The sequence below is a fragment of the Theropithecus gelada genome, chromosome 9, assembly GCF_003255815.1.
Source record: "Theropithecus gelada isolate Dixy chromosome 9, Tgel_1.0, whole genome shotgun sequence".
Taxonomy (NCBI): domain Eukaryota; kingdom Metazoa; phylum Chordata; class Mammalia; order Primates; family Cercopithecidae; genus Theropithecus; species Theropithecus gelada.
Genome location: NC_037677.1, coordinates 23,821,588 through 23,847,866, shown reverse-complemented (window position 1 = coordinate 23,847,866; position 26,279 = coordinate 23,821,588). Strand labels below are relative to the sequence as shown.

The 26,279-nt window shown below is 35.9% G+C and overlaps 1 protein-coding gene across 1 annotated transcript in view; it reads left to right on the top strand.

Annotated features, from left to right (window-relative positions):
- Nucleotides 1–26,279, top strand: part of MYO3A (myosin IIIA) — a 267,913-nt gene that overhangs the window by 23,051 nt on the left and 218,583 nt on the right. The window contains exons 3-4 of the mRNA XM_025396931.1: nucleotides 1,854–2,038; nucleotides 4,619–4,753. Of these exons, the coding sequence (XP_025252716.1) occupies nucleotides 1,871–2,038; nucleotides 4,619–4,753 (303 nt within the window). The 5' untranslated portion in view covers nucleotides 1,854–1,870. The remainder of the gene's footprint in view (nucleotides 1–1,853; nucleotides 2,039–4,618; nucleotides 4,754–26,279) is intronic.

Genomic DNA, 26,279 nt, shown 5'->3' with positions numbered 1-26,279 from the left:
TGCACATTGGTTTGTAGCTTTTGAGGTCAGAATATTAAGGATTTAGTATTCCTTCCATTTTTTCAATTGATTATGAAGTACAGGCATCATTTGTAAAGTTTGGTAGGAAAGAGTAAACGGCAAAGAGGGAAAAATTTGTGGAGAAACAAATTTGAGGAAAGATATCACTGTGAAATAGTAACTCCAGAGAACAGGGAATATACAAACAATAGAAGTGCTGTAGGGCTGCTGGGCAGAGTTGACAGTGTAATTGTCAGTTTGTTATCCTCAATTTTAGGTGAAACTAGTCAACATGGTTGTATTGTTTTCTCAGTTATGGGCACAGATGTGAAGAAGATGTAGTATTTAACTAGAGTTGTTTTCACCCTCCAGGAGAATATGATGGAAAAAGGGAGGAACAAGAGTATTTAGAGCCTTTGTAAAGATGTCACAATAATACAAGGCTTTAGAGTCTATCCTGGGGAAGGAGAAATGAGTAGGGAGTGAAAAATTAAAAGGGTTGATGGGCTTAAAGAAAGTTGAGGATCAGTGGATTGGTGATGTGAATAAAGCTGAAAGTTGTGAGTGTGGCCAGACAAGTGAATTTCATGGGCTAATATGGAATATTGATATATATTGAAAAGAGTGTAGTTTGTATAGATAATTGAAATAATGTGATGGCTACCAGAAGTGCTAAGAGCACTTTCCTTTCTTTTATTATTCTCACCCTTTTTTGCAGTTTTATAGAAATGGTGTAATATAATATAGGGAGAATATAGAAAAGAGCATCACTTGGAAGTCAAGAAAATGTAAAATGTCCTTTATAAAGTCACTTGATCTCATTGATCTATTCTTTTAATTAACTGACAAATCAATTAATTATTTCAGCAGTGTGCCAGGTGTTGGACATACAGTGATGATATCAGATACATAAATGCTATCTAATTTACAATCACAATAATGGTACCAGTGATGATATTGGATACTGATACTATTGATAATATTGATAATGATATCAACAAATGACCTCATTGGCCATATTCTTTAATTAATCGGTCTATCATTTCAGCCCTTGCAGTTGCTGGGCATACAGTAATGATGTCAGATAACAGCAGTGCAGAGTGCTGCTGGAGTACTGAGGTGGGGCATGCAACCCAGATGGGGTGGAGAGCAGTCACACTTGTATGAAGTGGTATCTAAGCTGAGATCTGAAAAATAAGTAGGTTTTGCAATTTAGCAAAAAAGCTACAGGCAGATGGGGTCAGGAATAGTGTATATTAAGGTCTTCAAGAAAGAAATGCCTTGAGGTATCCAAAGTAGCTGAATCATAGTGTATGAGAGAAGAGGCTGGAACATTAAGCAAAGGCCATATTTTAAAGAATTTGGTAGGTTATGTTAAGGAAATTTCATCCTAAAAGCCATGTAGAGTACCCATTGTTGAGTTTTGCATAGAGAAGTGACATAAAACATGATCACTTATAAAGTGCAAGATCTGCTTAAATGAGGAAGTTCAATTTTATCTTCTCTAAGGTTCATTCAAAAATTATTTGATTTGTTGTGATACCGAAGTATAAAGAAGAAAATCAAAATTACATAATGTCTCTTATTTTAATTTAAAAAGAATTAACAGCAATTAATAAGAGACTAGATTGGACATAGAAATAGAGCCCTGTTTACAAAGCATTATTAAATTCATATTAATGTTTGCAAATGAGAATTGAAATTCAAATTTCCTATGACTCTGAAATATGTTTGGTTACTGTTGAATATTTTCTATCATATCAGTGAAAATATTTGCTAATTTCCCATGGGTTTGTGTGTGCCATTTGATATCCTCAATCAAATGTAGATGAAACTGTACTTCTTATCTCCAGGTATTTAAACCTTTGAGATGTTTCCATTAATTGGAAAAACAATCATCTTTGATAACTTTCCTGATCCTTCTGATACGTGGGAAATCACTGAGACAATTGGCAAAGGAACTTATGGGAAAGTTTTTAAAGTATTGAATAAGAAAAATGGCCAAAAAGCAGCAGTCAAAATTCTTGATCCAATTCACGTAAGTCATATTTTTTCCTTCTAATTAGCTTTACTTTTATCTGTATGAAACACTTAAAAAGACTGTAAGTATTTTATCTTGATTTATTCATCACAATAGCAGTCTAAAACAGGTTACAATTTGAAGATAAAGGTGAAGGAAAAGTCTACTTATTTGCTTTTCCAAGTTTCTGTGCTTAATATATGTAATAAGGCACAATAAGTACTTGATGAATAATTGCATAAGCACACAAAAAATGCAGCTCTCAATCGACAATGTTATTGAAGTTGACTCAATGTTATTTTAGACATGAAAAATTGTAAAGATACAAACTCAGGGGTCTACAAGTAATCCTAAAATGGCATCTTAACCATATCTTCTTTTCATCCTGTGTTTATTTAGGCTTCAGGAAATATTTCTCTTAGGCCAAACTAAAGAAGACTTTTTAAAATTAAATTTATTTCAGAGAAGGAAAATTAAGTTTCAGGTTTGCTTAAATGTTTCCAAAGCAAACATGGTGTGGATTTATAATCAGGGCAAAGTTCCTTATAGTGAAGAATTAAATTTCATGTTCAACTCTGCCAGTCTCTGCTTACAGGAGGCCACAATAGGGGCCCCCATTTGCTTTTTTTTTTTTTAAGTAGCAGTTGTAATAGGCAAAACTGCCAAACCTTTTTTCTGTTTTAAGACCATGAGACTACTGAGATTGTATTTTCTGGTAATGAGAGCTGGCAGTTTCAGAATATCTTCAGGTTGCTGGTAGACACCTTTCTCTCCCATAGCACATGGGAGAGCCAGAATGAGCTTAGTCATCAGATGCTCCTCAAACATCTATTGAAAGCAACTTCTCCAATTAAGAGACTTTTGCACACATGATGGGAGCATAGCATGATGAAAATGATGAAATGTGTATAGAGAGGGCATCAGAGTCCTAGGTCCTTGTTACAGCTCATCTACTACTTGTGAGATGCTGCAAAAGGTCTTGTTCGTCTTAGGGTTGCTGTTCCTTTTTTTTTTTTTTTTTTTGATAGTTTATTTCTGCTAAACCCATTATAACTACACTCCTCCATATTATTTTGAGCAGAGGAGAAAGGTAGGGGAGGTGTATTTTAAAGTAATAAATTAAATACACTGGAGGAAAAAAAAATCAGACTCAGTATGCCCAGGCTTAACTGTTGCTGAATGTTTCACATTCTCTTGGAAACTTCTAAGCATTTAAACTGAAGGAACAGAGGTACAAATTAAGTTCTACCAAAGTGACTATACCTCTCTTTCCTCTAGCCTTTGCATTAGGAATTCAGGTGTATGGCAGTAAGAGAAAGAAATTCAGTCCAATACCATTGTCTGGCCCATGGTGTATCTCTTTCCCTTCCTTCTTAATGGAGAACAAATGGCTTATAATCCATGTAACCACTATTCTTTCATAATTTACTCATGTATGGTATACCTACAAACCTTATAAGTCATATTCAGTACTATTTAATGAAATACTGATTTTATAACTATTATACTTAATTTATCCTTTTGCTTTCATTCTTGTCACAGTACATATACATTTTTCTAATAATTATTTATTTACTCTTCTTTCATCTTGTCACAAGTCAAATAAAAAAGAGTTATAGCCAAGAGATTATAATCTTAAATAAATTTAAATGCATCCAAACATCTTGCAAAGATTTGCTTATTTTAAATTAAAGGAGTCTTACTATTACATATTTTTAATCAGTCATTTTATTTTCAAGAGAGGAGCTGAATGAGTAAGATGAGAATGTAGCAGGCTTGGAGTCTATATCTGGATTTTACACTAACCAGCTCTGACTCCAACTTCTCAGGGCTTAACTTTATGCCTCTAAAATTAGAGTTCAGATTTAAATTTCTACCTCTGTGATTCTATGATTCTATAATAAAATAACATAAGCATTAAATGTCACTGTAAAAGCAATATTAATAAAGCTTTCTTTTATTTATTACTCTGTGAATTGTTTCATATATATGTGATTTTCTAGAAATATGACTAAGTGGCTGTCTTCCATTCTTATTGATAAGATAGCAACCTGTTCTTCTTTTGCTGAATGGACCTTTAGATCATTAATGGTTTTGTGCAATCTTTTATAACTTAACTCTATTTGAGTTTTTTGGAAAAGTGGGAATTTATTGTTTGTATGACTGAGTTTTGGATAGCTTCTAAATGTCCTGTTTTCCAAAGAAACAAAATGAACCAGATTTCCAGTCCTAAAATTTACTATTTCAGATCAATGGCTCTGCCGTTGTAACAAAGTTAATAATACAAAAAAGCAAAATCATCTGGAGTAGCTCTCGATAGATGTTTACTTATAATTGCATATAAAAATAACATTTTATTTATCCATTTTAAAATTTGATGAAATTGATATAACTTGAGATTCACTTGATTATCATGAAAATCACAATCTCTCCCCTTAAATAATGTAATGAGAAATTACAGTACGTAATACTAAGCACAGTAAAAACTATTATGACCTTGATATAATCAAATTCTATATTTGGTATTCTATAATCTGGTTTCTTTGACATTACTCATGTTTTTCTCACAGTTCTATTCTTGTGACTTTTTGAAACTAGGATATTGATGAAGAGATTGAAGCAGAGTATAACATCTTAAAAGCACTTTCTGATCACCGTAATGTGGTCAGATTCTATGGGATATACTTTAAGAAGGATAAAGTAAATGGAGACAAGCTGTGGTTGGTTCTTGAGGTACGTGTTTCAGCATTATTTGTATGGGTGGAAACTTAGAGTATGGTTCTGAAATGACTTACTATACTATTTATGTAACATTGATATCATAAAAACAATTCTGTTCAGTTCCTGACCAGCCATGAATGTTGTGCCTAGTTTTGGCCTTGCCGTCTTGGAAACATCAAAAAATTGAAGGAAAGCCACAAAGACTAGTAAATGTTAAAAGGAAATTACTCCGCAATAAAAGACTAAAGAAACTGAGATTATTTTTCCCATGGGAAAAAAAAAATTAAAAGGAATTTCATTATAATATTTATTTATTCATCTATATTTTGTTTCATTAACATGTGATGAACCTCTGTGCCAGGTGCTAAGATACAAGAAAATTAATGTTAAGTGAGGCTTCATTAGGCAAAAATAGTGAGCTATGATTTTCTTTTTCTGTCTTTATTGAATGCTAATGACTTGAGCTACAGAACCAGGTATTTATATTTGCAGGGAAGAAAACTTACTTAAAATGGTGTTGATACTGAATAAGTTGCTAAAGGGAATCTGTAGAGTCTGCGCTTTCCAGTCCTGAGAGTAGTTTTTCTTACACTGGAGCAATCCTCTCTAAGGCAGGAGTACTAGCAGGTCCCACACTAAGGTGATTGCCAGTCCCAGAAAAATTCCGTTTTTCTGATTTTCATTGAACATTATTCAAGTGCAGTAAACATTATTTCTAATAAAATCTATTAGAATTTTTTAAAATCGCTTTTATCAAATTCAGGGACAGTAGATACCTTTATTTGACAACTATAACAGCATATATTTATTGTGTTCATCATTGTTTTATTAGCATTTGAGTATTTTATTTGTTTTTGAATGTTCCATTGCTTTTCCTGAAGTGGCATTTCTTAGTCTATTTGTGCTGCTATAACAAAAATCCACACACTGGGTAACTCATAAAGAACAGAAATTTATTCCTCACAGTTTTGGAGGCTGGAAGTCCAAGATCCAGGAACCAGCAGGTTCACTTCTCTGATGAGGCCTGTTCACTTCCAAGATGGCACCTTGTTGCTACATGCCCTAGAAAGAAGAAATGCTGTGTTCTCACATGGCAGAGGGCAGAAGGCAAGAGAGCCCAACACTGTGTGGAGCCTCTTTTTAATAAGGATCTTAAAACCCCATTCATGAGGAAGAAGCCCTCATGGCCTGATTACCTCTTAAAGGTCCCACCTCTTAATAATATCACATTCACCATTAAGTTTCAACATATGAATTTTGGAGGGGACACAGCCAAAGTGTAATAGGCACAATAATCATAAATAAATTATATTAAGACTTTATATTCATATTTTTCTACTATGTTTTTTTTTTTTTTGAAATGGAGTCTTGCTGTGTTGCCCAGGCTGGAGTGCAGTGGCACAATCTCAATTCACTGCAACCTTCGCCTCCTGAGTTCAAGCGATTCTTGAGCCTCAGTCTCCCAAGTAGCTGGGATTACAGTCACATGCCACCATGCCCAGCTAATTTTTTTAGTTTTGTATTTTTAGTAGAGACAGTGTTTCACCGTATTGGCCAGGCTGGTCTGAAACTCCTGATCTCAAGTGATCCACCTGCCTCGACCTCCCAAAGTGCTGGGATTACAGGTGTGAGACACTGCGCCTGGCCTCCATTATGGTTTTTAAATGATTCTGCAAATAATAGATGATCATTGTGGAAAATATTTGAACATATAAAAAATTCTTAAATTTAACATATTTGCTTCATTTTTTGTATGTTTTTTTCTTTAAAAATATTTTAAGTTCAGGAGTACATTTGCAGGTTTGTTATATAGGTAAACTTGTGTCACAGGGATTTGTTTTACAGATTATTTCATCACCAAGGTGTTAAGCCTAGTTCCCATTAGTTATTTTTCCTGATCCTCACCATTTTCCCACCGTCTACCATCAGGTATCTGTTGTTCCTCTCTTCGTGTCCATGTGTTCTCATGATTTAGCTCCACTTATAGGTGAGAACATGTGACATTTGGTTTTCTGTTCCTGAGATAGTTTGCTAAGGATAATGGCCTCTGGCTCCAATCATGTTCCTGCAAAGGACATGATCTCAGTCTTTTATATGGCTGCATAGTATTCCATGGTGTATGTGTACCACATTTTCTTTATTCAGTCTGCCATTGATGGGTATTGATGTGGTTTTGCTGTGTCCCCACCCAAACCTCATCTTAAATTCCCATGTGTTGCAGAAGGGACCCAGTGGGAGGTAATTGAATCATGGGGGCAGGTCTTTCCTATGATGTTCTCGTGATGGTGAATAAGTCTCATGAGATCTGATGATTTTATAAGGGGGTGTTTCCTTGTGCAAGCTCTCTCCTTGCCTGCTGCCATCCATGTAAGATGTGACTTGCTCCCCCTTGCCTTCCACCATGATTGTGAGACCTCCCCAGCCATGTGGAACTGTAAGTCCATTAAACCTCTTTCTTTTGTAAATTGTCCAGTCTCGGGTATGTCTTTATCAGCAGTGTGAAAATGGACTAATACGGGCATGTAGGTTGATTTCATGTTTTTGCTGTTGTGAATAGTGCTGCAACGAACATACATGTGCCTGTGTCTTTGTGGTAGAACAATTTCTATTTCTTTGGATATATACCCAGTAATGCAATAGATAGCTGGGTTGAATGGTAGTTCTGTTTTTAGTTCTTTGAGGAATTATTACACTGTTTTCCACAATGGCTAAACTAATTTACACTCCCACCAGCAGCATATAAGCATTCTCTTTTCTCTGAAACCTCACTAATACCTGTTATTTTTTGATTTTTTAAAAATAGCCATTCTGACTGGTGTGAAATGGTGTCTCATTGCGGTTTTGATTTTCATTTCTCTAGTGATCAGTGATGTTGAGCTTTTTTCACATACTGTTGGCTACATGTATGTCTTCTTTTGAAAAGAATCTGTTCATGTTCTTTGCCCACTTTTTAGTAAGGTTGTTTGTTTTTGCCTTCTAAATGTAAGTTCCTTATAGATGCTGGATATTAGACCTTTGTCAGATGCATAGTTTGCAAACATCTTTTCCTGTTCTGTAGGCTGACTGTTTACTCTGTTGATGGTTTCTTTTGCTGTACAGAAGCTCTTTAGTTTAATAAGATTTCATTGGTCAAGTTTTGCTTTTGTTGATATTGCTTTTGGAGTCTTCATCATGAAATCTGTGCTGGTTCCTGTGTCCAGAATGGATGATATTGCCTAGGTTGTCTTCCAAGGTTTTTATAGTTTTGGGTTTTACAGTTAAATCTTTAATCCATCTTGAGTTGATTTCTGTATATAGTGTAAGGAAGGGGTTCTGTTTCAGTCTTCTGCGTATGGCTAGCCAGTTGTCCCAGCACCATTTATTGAATAGAAAATCCTTTCCCCATTGGTTGTTTTTGTCAGCTTTGTCAAAGATCAGATAGTTTCAAGTGTGTGGACTTATTTCTGGGCTTTCTATTCTGTTCCATTGGTCTGTGTATCTGTTTTTGTACCAGTACCATGCTGTTTTGTTTACTGTAGCCCTGTAGTATAGTTTGAAGTCGGGTAGTGTAATGCTTCCAGCTTTGTTTTTCTGCTTAGGATTACCTTGGCTATTTAGATTCCTTTTTGGTTCCACATGAATTTTAAAATAGTTTTTTTCTAGATCTGTGAAGAATGTCATTGGTAGTTTGATAAGAATAGCATTGAATCTATAAATTGCTTTGGGGAAGCATGGCCATTTAAATGATATTGATTCTTCCTATCCATGAGCATGGAATGTTTTTCCATTTGTTTGTGTCATATGATTTCTTTGAGCAGTATTTTGCAGCTTTCGTTGTGGAGATCTTTCACCTCCCTGGTTAGCTGTATTTCTAGGTATTTTATTCATTTTGTGGCAATTGTGACTGGGATTGTTTTTTATTTAGTTCTCAGTTTAACTGTTTTTGGTGTATAGGAATGCTAGTAATTTTTGTACATTGATTTTGTATCTTGAGATCTTGCTGAAGTTGTTTATCAGCTTAAGAAGTTTTGGGGCCAAGACAATGGAGTTTTCTAGATATAGAATCATGTCGTCTGCAAACAGGGATTGTTTGCCTTCCTCTCTTCCTATTTGGATGCCCTTTATTTCTTTCTGTTGCTTGATTGCTCTGGCTAGGACTTCCAATACTGTGTTGAATAGGAGTGTATGTTTTTTGTATGTTTCAATATTTTGACAGTATTACTTACGAAATTATCCTATATTTTTACTTAATGTAACTTCAGATAGTTTTAATCATTGTTATGTTTTTCAAAGTAAATACATTCACTTGAGTAATAAAAAAAAAGATCATTTCGAAGGGTTGATAAGATAAAGCAATGAAAACATAGATCCAGTTTAGTGGTGCCACCTTCTCCTGAGCAGGTCCACACTTTTGATGTGTTGTGATTGCTGTATCTAGAAAAGTATGGCTGAGCTTCTATACTGCCTTATTTAGAAATCCATGCTCTTAATTTTGGCAATATTGTTCATTACACTTTTGGAGCTCTTCATCTTCCCACTCTTGTTTGGAGAACTGCCATGTGTCTGACCTCTTTGATGTCTCTCTGATGCCCACCTTGATGGAACCACTGGTTCCTAAATCCCTTGGCCTCCTCTTTCCAAGTTTCTTTCTCTGTTTGGCACATCATGTAGTAATATGTGCCTCTCCCAGATTACCCATTTTGCTGATGCCACCAAATCTTGAATCCCTCCAGTTCAGTGTCAGCAGGGAACAAAACTTCGAGTCTCTTAACCTGTATGTGTGTGTGTGTACTGCTCAGGCAGGCTTCTGAATGTTGATATTTTGTATATGTGATAAGAGGGTTTCAAGTCCTTTGATTACAGACTTCCAAATGACCGCTTGCTTTCTGCCCTGCTCCTCTAAACTGCTTCTCCACCGCTACTATTCCCTAGCACTGTCTGGGTTAATCTGTTCAGGTGACTGCAAAAGAACCACACAAAGTATCTTAGTTTGTGGCTTCCTCTTCATTGCTAAATCAGTTACCACTTGCTTATCTGCTTTCCATATTGCAAAATTTATTGAATTTTTTTGCTCAGTGCTTTCCTTTTTTCTTTGTGATTATATTTTATTCCTTTTGTAGCATTTTAATGGAGATTCATGAGTAAGAGGAAATAAATTTATATATTTCATCTGCCACCTTTATGGTCCGGAGCCTTTCAAAATGTAAAAAAGTATTTTCAAAAATCTTTCGTCATCTGATGCTATATATTATTTTACAAAATTAAATAGCCATGTGTGTCCTTTAAAAATAGACAATTTATCTATGATTTCAATATTACAGTTGACCCTAACTTTTAATTATTAGGGATGACAATCTCCCATGCACTGAGAAATCGAGGTATAAATTTTGACACCCCCTAAAACTTAACTACTATAGCTTACTGTTGACCTGAAGCCTTACTGATGACATAAACAGTCAATTAATGCATAGTTTTATGTCATAGGTGTTATATACTATATTCTTACAATAAAATAAGCTATAGAAAAGAAAATGTTATTAAGAAAATCATGAGGAAGAGCAAATATTTTTACTGTTCATTAAGTGGAAGTGGATCATCATCTTCATCCTCATCATCTTCACATGGAATAGTCTCAGGCAGAGGAAGAATAGGAGTGGTTGGTCTTGCTGTCTCAGGGGTGGCGCAGGTGGAAGAAAATTAACATATAAGTGAACCCACAAAGTTCAAACCCTTGTTGTTTAAGGGTCAACTGCATTTTTTATTTCTCTAATTTAAGATAGCTTTGTATTTTTAGCGAAATCACATATAAAAGCAAAGCTAAACTTTTACTCATCTAAAGGTAGTTACCAAGTAATAGAATGTAAACTATCAACCTAAACCATTTTGCCTTACATTAATGGATAATTTTAGAGTTTAATTCTTGTTTGTGTTTGCATATTTGTGAAGTACTGCTGTACAAAATCCTTGATGTAACCTTGAATATAATTTGTTTATATCCTTCAAAACATTTTCAATAATGCATTTTTAATTTTTCTTCCATATATAGAATCATTGGCAGATGTGCATTTAAGTGGAGATTCAGGTATTCTGTCTAATATAGGCCTAAATGGACAACAAAATAAAGTATAAATCTTTTCCCAGAGCTTAAAAATATTAAATGAGATCATTCATTGTCATAATGCCTATTAAATCCCTATTCTAATATCTTGGCATTTCTCAGTATTATCACCTGGAATTAGGGGGCATTTGGAAACTCCCAATGTTAGTTAAATGTTTTATGTGAGAGCAGATTGATTAAAATGAGTTGGATTGATTAAAATGTTTTGGGAATATTGTATAAGTAAAGCAGCATCCAGATAAAATGAATCAGTAGAGTCGTTACAATTTCTTTGAATTTTGTCCTTATAATTTATTATCAGATAGAGACATTGGAAATAGCTCTAAATGGCTTAGGAAAAAAAAATGAATTTAGTTTAATAAAATGGTTTATACAAAATCTGATCTACTTGAACTTACAAAGTGGGGGAAAAAAGTCTAAGGAAAGCAAGAAGTTGGCAAACTGTATATAAGATAATTGATTTGCATATGTAAATTAGACTAATCACATATACACATAAGTGGCTAGATGTACAATTACCTGATTTATAAACATGAATGGTACAGGTGCTGCTTTAGAGGCACTTTCAGAAAACTGGCTTGTGGCATCAATACTTTGTACTATAACATGACTGCTAATTATACCTCTTTTTGTAATAAAGTCCATTTAAATTATTTTGCATGAGGATACCAAAAGAGGGGCAGTGGCTGTGATGTTACCCAGAGAGTCATGTTAACGGTGCTAGGCTTTTAATGTGAATCTACATAAAGAAGGTGTGTACTGGAGGGTATGTATTAGAGCAATAAGTGACTGTCCTCATTCTAAGCCTGGTGTGTGTGAATGGCCATACTAGCCTAGAGAAACCCCTGCAAGATGCTTTTCACAATGAAAAACCATTTTACTTATATTTCAATCCAGAATTGAAATCCTAAGAATAATGATGTGCCAAATCTTGCTCGGCAGTCTGTTTTCTCTAGTTACAATTTTAAAATTGTTTCTTTTGCTTTTTGATATGATTTTTCTCTTTTATTTATTTTACTTTCATTTTGTTATTTTAGAAGTTTTTGAGCATGAATGATATACAAGGCTCTATTTAGGAGTTATTTTCATCTTAATTCTCTGCATGTTTATTTTTAGAATCTAAATGGTACCCAGGTTTAGTAAAAGGGCACTAGTTGCTGGCCCTCTGAAATTCCAGTTATACACTTGAATGAAGTTTTATGCTGTGGAAACTGATTTAGTTTTTTATAGAACATCTATGGGGACTTTTGTTGTCATTCAATATTTGAGGTTTTCCTAATGATGTAGACATAAAGAGAGAACCAATGTTTTCTGTTTGTTTCTATCTATGCCTCATTTTGAAATACCTTATGTATATTCCTTTCTGCCTATAGCTATCACATCTCTTGACTGACTTGTTTAGTGAAATGTAAATACCTCTTCTGACTTTGTACTGCCTTTTACCCCTGATATCTACTGTTGGGGATCAGTATCAAGGGGGGAGGGGAGCTGGGAAGATGAGGGCTGGGCTATGATTCTTCAAATGCTTCCTGCGTGAACCGGGAGACCGTAAAACAGAATCAGAATTGAGTTAAATCAGTCTCATATAAGGCATTTGCTATTGATGGACACAAAGGGGAGAACTGAGATTTAATTGTAATTTTTCCCTTCTTGGTTGGATGAACAACCAGGTTTTAAGTAGGTAAGGAAATCTGGGCTTCTGTCTCAGGAGCTGTTGGCTTAGTGTGCCTTCAGCCATAATGAATCCAAAATTCAGAGTTAGGACATCTTTCTGTTAAAAGACTCTTTCCCTCATAATCCAATCTTAGCTATAATTGCTCCTTTCACAGTGGTGCTACAGACTGCATTCTATTATTCATTTGAATTGGTCCTGATTTGTTCATTCTTAATAGTGACATTACTTTTTCTTATTGCTCCCCAATTATAGCAATTTTTCTCTTTGAAATTATATCCTTTTCAGGAGACTAAAGACTGCCAATTACAGGTGGTATTTCAAAGCATGAAAATTCAGTAAATAGTCATAAAGCTTTTCAAATGCACATTTTCGGTCATCAGAGTGGTTTTTATAGACATAAATACTACTTTCATGTGTCGTGCATTATTGGTTATTCTGGTTTTATACTTACATCTAGTTAGTAATATCAGGCCTGCCTTGAGGAAAGGAAATTGATAGAAAGAAGATAAGTAATAATGAATGTGAGCTTTCTATTTGTTCAGCTATTAACTCTTTAATGCTACTGCTCTGGAGATAACATGTATACAGAGGGAATATAAAGCCTTTGCAGGATATATTTGTGAGCGGTCAGAAGAAACAGGGCAAGAGTGAGAAGCTGGGTTGCTGAGTTCCTTAGATAGCACAGAATTGTTCCTTCTTTCATTTGGCAGTTCACAATTGCAGTGGAGTAGCACAGTCACAGTGTGATTCCTTTTATGTTCTCAAGGCTGGAACCACCATTCCCAGCTCTCATATAAAAGGCTGTTATTTGGTGTACTTGCAATAGAACAGACAGCCAATTACCTAGAGTTGTTTCATTTTTTGTTTGTTTGTTTAAAGGGCAGGATAGAAAAATGGCCTAAATGTACTTCTTTGTACTCTTCTAACTTAGGAAATATGTAAATAATATGTATAACTCTTATGTGTCTTTCCTAATTGTACTTCAGTGCTGGAAAAAGCATCTTCTTTGAATAGGCATGCACGTTTATAGTGTTACTTCAGAGGTAAGAAAATATGAGGTGACCAGTGATGTCTTGCTATTTAATAAATTAATAGATTTTTATTATACACATTAAAATATTTCTTCTCGTAAGTTATTTTTTCTGTGATCATAGATTTCTTGTTGATTGCATTACTAGTGTGTTATGGTGTTCTCCCTAGATTTTTAAAGCATTTTAGGGTAAAGTAAGTGTTCTATAATTTGATTTACTGGTTACATGATTATATATAATTACTAAAATACATCAAACTGCATACCTAAAAGAGCCAATTATATTATACGCCAATAATACCTTTAAAATACTTCTAGTTTACACGTTAGAAAAGGAATGTGAACATTTTACACACTACAGAAGTACACATTAGAAAATGTCTATTAGGTGGTAGTCCCAGTTTTTATTAATATTTTATTAGTATTTTATTGGAATCCAGAATTTGGTACATTAATATGTTTCACTGAAATTAAGATGAACATATCACACTTTGTATATACAAACAAGCGAAAAGAAAACTAATAAAAACTCGCCTTAGCTTTGTCTCCTGCTTTTTAACTTCTCGTTGTTTGTATTTATGTCTTATTGTACTGACTGTGTCTTGAAAAGTCGTTGCAGTCATTATTCTTTATTGGTTCATCATTTGGTCTTTCTACATAGGATAAGAGTAGTTTATACACCACAGTCACAATGTTATAATATTCTGTGTTTCTCTGTGTACTACTATTACCAGTAAATTTTGTACCATAAGATGATTATTTATTGCTTATTAATGTTGTTTTCTTTCTGACTGAAGAACTCCCTTTAGCATTTCATGTAGGACAGGTTTGGTATTGATGAAATCCTTCAACTTTTGTTTGTCTGGCAAAGTCTTTATTTCTCCTTCATATTTGAAGGATATTTTCACTGGATATACTATTCCGGGGTAAAAGATTTTTTTTTTTCCTTCAGCATTTTAAATATATCATGCCGCTGGCCCGTAAGGTTTCCACTGAAAAGTTGCCGCCAGAGGTATTGAACCTCATTGTTTGCTATTTATTTCTTTTCTCTTGCTGCTTTTAGGATCCTTTCTTTGTCCCTGACTTGGAAGTCTGATTATTAAATGCCTTGAGGTAGTCTTCTTTGGTTTAAATCTGCTTGGTGTTCTATAATCTTCTTGCAGTTGGATATTGATATCTTTCTCTAGGTTTAGGAAGTTCTCTATTATTATTCCTTTGAATAAACATTCTACATCTGTTTCTCTTCCTCTTCTTTAAGGCCAGTAGCTCTTAGATTTGCCCTTTTGAGGCTATTTTCTTTTGAGTGTGCTTCATTGCTTTTTATTCTTTTTTCTTTTATCTCCTCTGACTGTATGTTTTCGAATCGCCTGTCTTCAAGCTCACTTACTCTTTCTTCTGCTTGGTCCGTATGTTATAAAAGGACTCTGATGCTTTCTTCAGTATGCCAATTGCATTTTTCAGCTCCATAATTTCTGCTTGATTCTTTTAAATTATTTCATTCTCTTTATTACATTTATCTAATAGAATTCTGAATTCCTTCTCTGTGTTATCTTGAATTTATTTGGGTTTCCTCAACACAGCTATTTTGAATTCTCTGTCTGAAAGGTTACATATCTCTGTTTCTCCAGGACTGGTCCCTGGTGCCTAATTTAGTTCATTTGGTAAGGTCATGTTTTCCTGGATAGTGCTGATGCTAGTAGATGTTCTTCGGTATCTGGGCATTGAAGGATTAGGTATTTTATTGTAGTCTTCACTGTCTGGGCTTATTTGTAGCCATCCTTCTTGGGAAGGCTTTCCAGATATTTGAAAGGACTTTTTTGGGTATTGTGAGCTAATCCGTGTCTATTTTAGGGGGCACCCCAGTCTCAGTAATGCTGTGGTCGTTGCAGGCTCATAGAGTTGCCGCCTTGATGGTCTTGGACAAAATCGAGGAGAATTCTCTGGATTACCAGCCAGAGATTCTTGTTCTCTTCCTTTTCTCCCAAACATACAGAGTCTCTGTCTCTCTTCGGAGCCACCTAAAGCTGGAAGTGGAGTGACACAACACCCCTATGGCCACCATCACTATGACTGTGCTGGGTCAGACCTGAAGCCAGCACAGTGCTGGGTCTCACCCAAGGCTTGCTGTAACCACTCCCTGGCTACTGCCTATGTTTACTCAAGGCCCTAGGACTCTACAATCAGCAGGTGGCAAAGCCAGCCAGGCCTGTGTCCTCTTCAGGAATATGAGATCTCCCCAGCCCCAGGTGGGCCCAGAAGTGCCATCTGGGAGTCAGGGACTAGAGTCAAAAACCTTGGAAGTCTACCTGGTGTTCTACTGTATAGCTGCTGAGCTGACACTCATACCACAAAAGGCAGTCCTTCTGACTCTTCTCTCACCTTTCCAAAGGCAGAGGAGACTCACCTTGTAGCCACCACCACCCCAGGCCATGAGGAGTACTTCCAGACTACCTCTGATGTTCTCTTAAGGCACGAGTGCTCCTCATTTAGCTTGTGGTGAATGCTGCCTGGCCTATGACTCACCCTTCAGGGCAATTGGCTCCCTCTGGCCCGGGGCAGGTCCAGAAATGCTGTCCAAGAATCAAGTCCTCAAATTCTAGATCCTAAGAGCCTGCCTGGTGCTCTGCCCTCCTGTTGTGGTGTTGGTACCTAAGGTGCAAGACAAAGTCCCCTTTGCTTTTCCCTCTGCTTTTCTCAGGCAGAAGGAGTTTGCCCCATAGCCACCACAGCTGGCAGTGTGCTGAGGCTCACCTGAAGCCAGCAAGTCTCAGAGGCTTACCCAAAGCCCTCGATGTAGTACCTGGGTATTGCTGCCAGTTATTCAGGGTCTGAGGGCTCTTTAGTTAGCAGGTGATGAATGCTGCCAGCCCTGGGTCTTTTCCTTCATGGCAACAGGTTTCCTTCTGGCCCAGAGTGATTTTAGAAATGTCATCTGGGAACTGGGGCCTGGAACGGGGGCCTCATGATTCTGACTGGTGTCTTATCCTGCTGTGGCTGACCTGGTACCCAAGATGCAAGACAAAGTCCTTTCCACTCTGCCTTCTTCTCTCCTCAAGGGGAAGGGAGGGGTTTCTTTTGGAGCCTTGAGCTGTGCAGCCTGGGGCTAAGGGACAGGTGATGCCAGCACTCCCTTGGCTGCCCCAGCTGATGTCTCGGTTTCACGACCCCCGAGTCCACTGTCTCTGGGCCCTAGTTCAGCACTAGGACTCGCTTATGATTTGTAGTCCTCATGGCCTAGATTGCTTTTCAAGTTTACTTGAATACATAGAGTACAAACCTGCAAACCTCTGTAGTGAGGTTTGCAGGCACTCAAGTTCAGACTGCTGGAATTGGCAGTTCCCCTCTGGCTAGGCTGAGTTTAAATGCTCCCTCTGTAGGTGGGCATCAGTTGAGTTTACTCTACTTTTCCTTTCTGCTCTAACAGGACAGTACTGAGTTCAGTGCCTCACAATTGCTATGTTCTCCCTCCTGCAGCACCCAGAGAAGCTCTGGGCACCACCCATTGGCTGCCGGGGTTGGGAAGGGGGTGGTGTAGGTGATTCAGAAGGGTTGTTTTGTTTTTTTTTTTCCCTCTCTCTCTCTCTTCAGTGCCTCTTTCAGCAATATGAAGTTGAAACCAGATACTATGGGTGGTCATCTGTTTTTCGGTTCTTAAGAAGGTGGTTTTTTTCTGTGTACATAGTTATTAACTTGATGTCCTTGTGGGGGGCAGGTGGGACTGGGACAATGGGTGGAACTTTCTATTCTGCCATCTTGCCCATACTCCCTGGTTTCTAAACCCTGAAGGCACAATACACTTTGAAGAGATACCTTCCATAGCATGTGAAAAGATGACCTCTGTCATTTTATTATGTGTGTGGGTGTATGTGTGTGCGTAAGTTTACAGAAGTTTATCCATCTAGTCATTTATTTATTCTATAAATAGTAATCTCTTACTCTGCACCAGCCATTTTGTTAGGTCTCAATATTCAATAGAGAACAAGACACCCTGCCCTCATGGAGCTTGCTGTCTAGTGGTGGAAAAAGACAATTTAAAGCTAAATTTAAAAGTAGTTATTTGTGTTTATTAGTGCTATGAAGAATATAAAAGGGGACATTAATAGGATAGGAAAGAGAAAACCTTTTATGAAAAAAGTAGTCAAAGAAGTACTATGTGAGGAGGTAGCATTTTAATCTGCTACCTGAAAACAAACAAACGAAAAAAACGGAAGAGTTTTAGTACCTTTATTCTTTGAAATAGCCTCCAAACTACTCTCATGATAGGAATCACACTATCTTGAACCCCCGGCAGCAAAAACTCCAAGAATGGGATCTTGGAAACTGTAGTTTTCTAAACAAGCCCAAAGGTGATTCTTTTTTGTTATTATTATTATTTTTGAGACGGAGTCTCACTCTGTTACTCAGGCTGAAGTGCAGTGGCGCAATCTCGGCTCACTGCAAGCTCCGCCTCCCGGGTTCACACCATTCTTCTGCCTCAGCCTCCCGAGTAGCTGGGACTACAGACGCCTGCCACCACGCCTGGCTAGTTTTTTTTTTGTTTTTTATTTTTTATTTTTAGTGGAGGCAGGGTTTCACCATGTTAGCCAGGATGGTCTCAATCTCCTGACCTCGTGATCTGCCCGCCTTGGCCTCCCAAAGTGCTGGGATTACAGGTGTGAGCCACCGTGCCCGGCCAAAGGTGATTCTTATGAAAGGAAAGCCCAGGAAACTCTATTAGAGGTTCTCAAATTATAGTATACATAAGAAAACATTCTGGGACTTCTGCTTCTGGCCATGACAGACCAGGTATTGGCATGCTGTTGTACTGCAAACAATTAGAAAGCTGTACAAAATGTGTTTTTAAAAACACAACGCTTTCTAAATATTGGAAAAGAGACTTAGGACTGTGACACTGATAAAAGGAAATAAATAAGGCAAACACGACAATTACTTCATCGTTATTCTTGGAGGCAGTTTCCAGAGCACAGGCAGAAGGAGGCAGTCCCCAAGGAGATCAGAGCAGCTCTTGCTGAACTGAAGAAATTGGAAAGGCAGAGTGATTGGACTGTGCAGAGAAGAGGAATTTTGGCCGGGCGCGGTGGCTCATGCCTGTAATCCCAGCACTTTGGGAGGCCGAGGCGGGCGGATCACAAGGTCAGGAGATCGAGACCACGGTGAAACCCCGTCTCTACTAAAAATACAAAAAACTAGCCGGGCGCGGTTGTGGGCGCCTGTAGTCCCAGCTACTCGGGAGGCTGAGGCAGGAGAATGGCGGGAACCCGGGAGGCGGAGCTTGCAGTGAGCTGAGATCGCGCCACTGCACTCCAGCCTGGGCGACAGAGCGAGACTCCGTCTCAAAAAAAAAAAAAAAAAAAAGCGCTGAAAATCTGTATAAAGATTATCTATACAATCTAAATAAATACATAAAAATATTTAACTGAAAACCTAGGTAGATATATGTAGAGTAGGACTTCAGGCAGTTGGGCAAAGAACAATTACAAGAGAAAGAATCAATGTAGGGCTGTAATCCACACAACTACTGAAGTTAGTGCAGGATTGAGAGATGCCTGAGTTTTTACCAACCAAAATAGGGAAACTTCACTGAACACCTGAGACATTTAATAGAGGCCCTCCAGAAAGGTTATACATTAGAGGAAGGGCTAAACTAGCCCTGGAATAAGAGCTACCTGAGAAGTTCAAGTTGATCCACAAGTAATTAACTGCTTGCCAGAGCAAAATTCAACGTTTATTAATAGAAGACAGCAAAATCTACAATTCAATAATGTAACACTAAGGATATCCAGCTCCAATATGAGATCACTAGATATGTGAAGATTCAGGAACATGCAGCCCATTATCAGAAGAAAAATCAGTCAATAGAGTCAGACCCAGAAGTAACAGAGATGTTGAAATTAGCTGGTTTGTACTGTAAAACAGTTATAAATATGTTCAGTGATTTAAAGAAAAACATGAACATAATGTTGAAAGAAATGGAATATAGAAAAAAGAACTGAATAGAACTTCTAAAACTTAAAAATACAGTATATATGATGACAGATTCGTAAGAATCAGGTTTAACAGCACATTAGATATATGGGAGAAAAGATCAGTAAACTCGAAGGCAGGAAAATGTAAATTGTTCAGACTGAAGCATAGTTATCAGAATAAGGCTGGAGAGAAAAGTCTCTGTGACCTATGAGACATTACCTAGTAGTCTAACCTATATGTCATTGCATCCTGAGAATGGCAGGTGTAGGAGGTGTAGGATATCATATTTAAATAACGGCTGAAATTTTTCTAAATTTGCTGAGCACTAAGAAGCTGAAGAAGGTCAAAAATCACCCAAGTATGAGAAAGAAAACCACACGAAGGTATGTCATCATCTAAATGCTGATAACTAATAAGAAGGATTATAAAAGCAGCAACAGAAAAAAGACACATTACATCTAGGGGTCATAGATAAGAATGGCCGCTGGTTTGTCATCAAATGCAATGGAATGACATATTTGAAGGATTAAAAGAAAAGTCCTCTCAATTTTGAATTCTGTACCCAGTGAAAATGTTATTCATAAATAAAGACAAAATAAAAACAGACATTTTTGTCAACTGAAAAAATGAAGAATTTACTGCCAGAGACCTGCACAATAAAAAAATGTCAAAGAACATTTTTCAGGCTGAAGGAAAATGATTCCAGGTGAAAAGTCATTCCTACCAAAAGGAATAAAAGTCACCATCAGTGGTAAATATAGGGCAAATATGAAACTTTTGATTTTATACTTTTTATGTCTTCAAAAGAAAAACCACTTTTTAGAACTACAATTATAACTCTATATTATGAGGTTATAACCTATGTATATAGCAAAGGGACAGTGGAGGAAAATTGGAAGTATAACTGTTTACCCTTACCTGAGGTTTTGCTTTTCACAATTTCAGTCACCTGTGGTCAACCACTGTTTGAAAATATTAAATGGGAAATTCCAGAAATAAACAACTCATGTTTTCAGTTTTGTGCCTCTCTGAGTAGCATGATGAAATCTCATGTGGTCCTGCTCCATCCCACTCAGGATGTGAATTATCTTCTTGTACAGCATATCTATGTTATATATGCTACCTGCCCATTAGTCACTTAGTAGCCGTCTGGGTTATCAGGTAGATTGTCATAGTACTGCATAGCATAGTCATATGTATGTTGTATATGCTACCTGCCCATTAGTCACTTAGTAGCCATCTGGGTTATCAGATTGTCATAGTATTATAGTGCTCATGTTCAGGTAACCCTTATTTTACTTAATAATGGCCCCAGAATGCAGGAGTAGTGTTGCTGGAATGTTGTTATAATTGTTCTGTTTTACTAGTAGTTATCATCTCTTACTGTACCTAGTTTATAAGTTAAACTTTATATGTATAGCAAAAAGCATAGTATATATAGGGTGCAGTACTATCTGTGGTTTTGGGTATCCACTGAAGGTCTTGGAACATATATAATCCATTGATAATGGGGGACTAGTGTTTACAATTAAAGTGTCTTATATGTGAAGTGGTATATTATTTTAATGTAGATAGTGATAACTTAAAGATGCATATTGTAAAACCTAAAGCAGTCAGTAAAAAAATAAAATGAGGAAGTATAGCTAATAAGCTAGTGGAGGACAAAATAGAATACTAAAAATATTCAACCCAAAAAAAGTAGGAAAATAGGAAAAGAGAACAAAAAAAGACAAATAGAAACAAATAGAGCAATATGGTAAACTTAAACCCACTTACATTTATAATTACATTAAGCATATATGATTTAGGCTATACAGTTTAAAGGCAGAAATTATCAGACTGGATTGTAATACCCAACTACAAACACACTTTAAATAGAAACATACAGATAGATAGATTGAGAGTAAGGAGATGGAAAAGCTGTACATTGAAAACATTCATTTTATATAAGTTGGAATGGCTGTTTTAATATAAGACAAGGTAACTTCCAGACAAGCAGTATAATCAGAGACAGATGACATTTCATAATGATAAAAAGTTCAATTCATCAAGAGGAGAAAACACTTTTTAGTTTGTGTGTGCTTAATAACAAAGCTTTAAAATTATATGACTTAAAAACTAAGAGAAATGAAAAAAAATAGTAATATCCTGAATATTAAATGGAAATTTCAAAATCATTTCCTGAGTAATTTAGAAAACAAGAAGAAAATTACTTGAGAATACATAAAACTTAAATATTCTGGGCCATACGACAAATATCAACGAGTTTAAAAGAGTCAAAATCATCAAAGAGTATTATCTGACCATAATGGAATTAAATTAAAATCCACAAAATAAAAATGTAAGAAAAACTATCAAATACCTGGGTATTAGATTACACACCTCAAAAACAAACTTTAGGTCAGAGAGGAAATCAAAAGAAAAATGTGAAAATATTTTGAATGGAATAATGGAAATGCAACATATCAAATTTGTAGAATGCATTTAAGCAGTGCCTAGAAGGGCATTTGCACCTCCCTGTAATGTATATTAGAAAAAAAAAAGATTTAATGTCAGTTATATAGATTTTTGCCTTAAGAAGTTAATAAAATTGAAGCAGATTAAACCCAATATAACCTAAATGAAAGAAGTAATAAAGATAATAGTAGAAATCACTTTAATAAAAAATAAGCAAAAATCATAGAATGAAAGGAAGAGTTGTCTCTTAGTAAAGGTCAGTAATAAACAATCTCTTTAGACAGAACCAGAGAAAAGTATGAAAATACATATTATTTATATTAAGTATCAAATAGGGAAAATTATTGAATTTATAGACATTCAAATGATATTAATGAAATATGAACAACTTTATATTGATAAGTTTGGTTATTTAGTATCTTGGGTCTTTCTGGAAAGACATGAGTTGTATAACTGATATGAAAAGAAATAGTAAATACAAATAGTTTATATTAATAAAAGAAACTTAGTAATTAAAACCCTTTCCACAAAGAAAATACCAAGCCCAATGACTTTATTGATGAATTCTGTCAAATATTTATACTAACTTAATTCTGGAGAGATATAGAAATATTATTACTCTAGCTCTATTCCCTTTTCCTCATTTTCATGCTGTATTGTTATACATATTGTATCAGTAAATAGTACAACAGTGCATTTTTTAAATATATATTTTAAAGAAAGGGAGAAGAAAGAAGAACAAGTATTTAATTGTAGTTTGTTATTTTTCTTATTTAATGTTTCCAGTTCTTTTAGTTTGTTCCTGTGAATTTGAGTTCCTGCCCAGTGTGATTATTTCAGTACGGCTTTGCTCCAACCCACCTCTCTTATGCAATTGTTAAATATGTCACATTTCTATATATTGTAGGCCTAACAATACAATCGTATGCCTAATGTTTTGTACAATTGCTTTTTAAATAAGTTAAGAGAAAAAGGAAGAAATATGCATTTACAGTGGATCTTCATTTTTCTCTAATAAAATAATTACCATTACTAGTGCTCTTTGTTTTCTTGTGTAGATCCAGATCACTATGTGAGATCACTTACTTTCATTCTAAAAAATTTCCTTTAGTATTTCTGATAAGTTGGTTCTGCTAACAATGAGTTCTGTCAATTTTGTTTACCTGGCAATGTCTTCATTTCCCCTTTATTTTTGAGAGAGTTTTGCTGAGTATGATAATCTTACTGAGGTATTTTTTCCTTTAGCGCCTTGAATATGTCATCTCTCTGCCTGCTGGCCTACATAGTTTCTGATGAAAAGTCAATTGTTAACATTATTAGTTCCCTAATATATGACAATTCATTTTTCTTCTGTTAATTTCAAGATTTTCCTTTTATTATAGGCTTTCAACCTTTCTACTATTATGTGACTGGCTTGGACCTCTTTGCATTTATCTTTTTTTGTTTGTGTGTTTGTTTGGAGACAGAGTCTCACTCTGTCACCCAGGCTGGAGTGCAGTGGTGCAGTCTTGGCTTACTGCAAATTCCACCTCCCAGGTTCAAGCAATTCTCCTGCCTCAGCCTCCCGAGTAGCTGGGACTACATGCATTTATCTTATTTGAATTCATTGAGCTACCTGAATGTATAAATGAATGCTTCTCATTAAATTGGAAAATTATCAGCCATTACTTCTTCAAAGATTTTTCTTCTGCTGCTTTTTCTCTCTCCTGTCTACTCATACTGTCATTACATGTATGCTTATATTTCTCTGAGACTGTTCATTTACCTTCATTCCTTCTTGTTTTTTTCATATTTTGTAATCCCAATTCAAATCTGTTGAGTCCCTCTAGTGAATTTTCATTTCTATTATTGTACTTTTTAAATCTGTAATTTTCACTTGGTTCTTTTTTTAGGAGTGATGGTGTTCTCTCTATTTATATTCCATATTTGATGAGACATTACCATCAAACCTTTCTTTGCTACTTTAAGCATGATTTCCTCTTGTTCTTTAAATATATTTTTATCTTTGCTTTGGAATATTTGTCCACTAAGTCCAATGACTGGGCCCGCTCACAAGCCCTTCTTTTTCTCATGTGTATGGATGATATTTTCCTGTTTTTTTGCATGTCTAATTTTTTGTTGTTGTTGAAAATTGGAAATTTCAGAAAATTTGCTTAAATTGTTATAAGAAGTCTTCATACTAAGTCCCCTGGATGGGAAATTTGTTGTTTGCCTGTTTGTTTAGTGACTTGGCTGGACTATTTTTGTAAAATCTATTTTCCCCATCTATGAAGCCTTTGATGTCACTCTTCAGCAAGCGCAGCTTAGGGCATATGCACAATCACCCTGCAATAATAGTGGTTTTAACGGGGCTTTTCCATGACTGTTTCATTCCCTGATCTTTCTATTAAGCTGTCTGTTGGTGCCATCGCAGTTATTAGGCTCCATGAGTTGTCAGCTGATTGCTCCGTTGTTTCCAGCAGTGTCTTGGGGCATGGATTGTTTCACAATCTGATTCAATTAAGTTGCAGCCTCCTTACAGGAGTACTTTTTGTGGCTAGTTTTGAGGTTCATTTTGATTCCAGGAGAGTTCTTCTTAGCTGTTTCTTTTTAAAAATTTTATTTGCTAATTCTGTGAAGAATGTCAATGTAGTTTAATGGGAATAGCATTGAATATATAAATTATTTTGGGCAGTATGGCCATTTTCATGATATTGGTTCTTTCTATCCATGAGGATGGAATAGTTTTCCATTTGTTTAGGTCCTCTCTTATTTCCTTGAGCAGTGGTTTATAATTCTCCTTGAAGAGGTCCTTCACATCCTTGTCAGCTGTATTGCTAGGTATTTTATTCTCTTTGTAGCAATCGTGAATGGGAATTCATTCATGATTTGCCACTCTGCTTGTTTATTGTTGGTGTATAGGAATGCTTGTGATTTTTGCACATTGATTTTGTATACTAAAACTTTGCTGAAGTTGTTTATCAGCTTAAGGAGTTTTTGGGCTGAGACAGTGGGGTTTTCTAAATATAGAATCATGTCATCAGCAAACAGAGACAATTTGACTTCCTCTCTTCCTATTCAAATACCCTTTATTTCTTTCTCTTGCCTGATTGCCCTGGCCAGAACTTCCAATACTATGTTGAAAAGGAGTGGTGAGAGAGGGCATCCTCATCAAGTGCTGGTTTTCAAAGGGAATGCTTCCAGTTTTTGCTCATTTAGTATGATATTGGGTATGGGTTTGTCATAAATGGTCCTTATTATTTTGATATGTGTTCCATCAACACCTAGTTTATAGAGTTTTTAATATGAGGGGATGTTGAATTTGCAGTAACCAAACCAGCATGGTACGGGTACCAAAACAGACATATAGATCAATGGAACATAACAGACACCTAAGAAATAACACCACACATGTATAACCATCTGATATTTGACCAACCTGACAAAAACAAGCAATTGAGAAAGGATTCCCTATTTAATAAATGGTATTGGGACAACTGGCTAGCCATATGCAGAAAACTGAAACTGGACCCCTTCCTTATACCTTATAAAAAAATTAATGCAAGATGGATTAAAGACTTAAATGTAAAACCAAAAACCATAAAAACCCTAGAAGACAACTTAGGCAATACCATTCAGGACGTAGGCATGGGCAAAGATTTCATGACGAAAACACCAAAAGCAATTGCAACAAAAGCCCAAATCGACAAATGGGATCTAATTAAACTAAAGAGCTTCTGCACAGCAAAAGAAACTATCGTCAGAGTCAACAGACAGCCTACAGAATGAGAAAAAATTTTTGCAATCTACCCATCCAGCAAAGGACTAATATCCAGAATCTACAAGAAACTGAAAAAAATTTACAGGGAAAAAAACAAAAACCATCAAAAAGTGGGCAAACGATATGAACAGACACTTCTGAAAAGAAGACATTTATGTGGCCAATAAACATATGAAAAAAGCTCAACATTTTTGATCATTAGAGAAATACAAGTCAAAACCATAATGAGATACCATCTCACACCAGTCAGAATGATATTTATTAAAAAGTCAAGAAATGATAGATGCTGGGGAGTCTGTGGAGAAATAGGAATGCTTTTATACTGTTAGTGGGAATGTAAATTAGTTCAACCATTGTGGAAGACAGTGTGGCAATTCCTCAAGGATCTAGAACCAGAAATACCACTTGACCCAGCAATCCCATTACTGGGTATATACCCCAAGGAATATAAATCATTCTACTATAAAGACACATACACACATATGTTTATTCCTGCACTATTTACAATAGCAAAGACATGGAACCAACCCAAATGCCCGTCAGTGATAGACT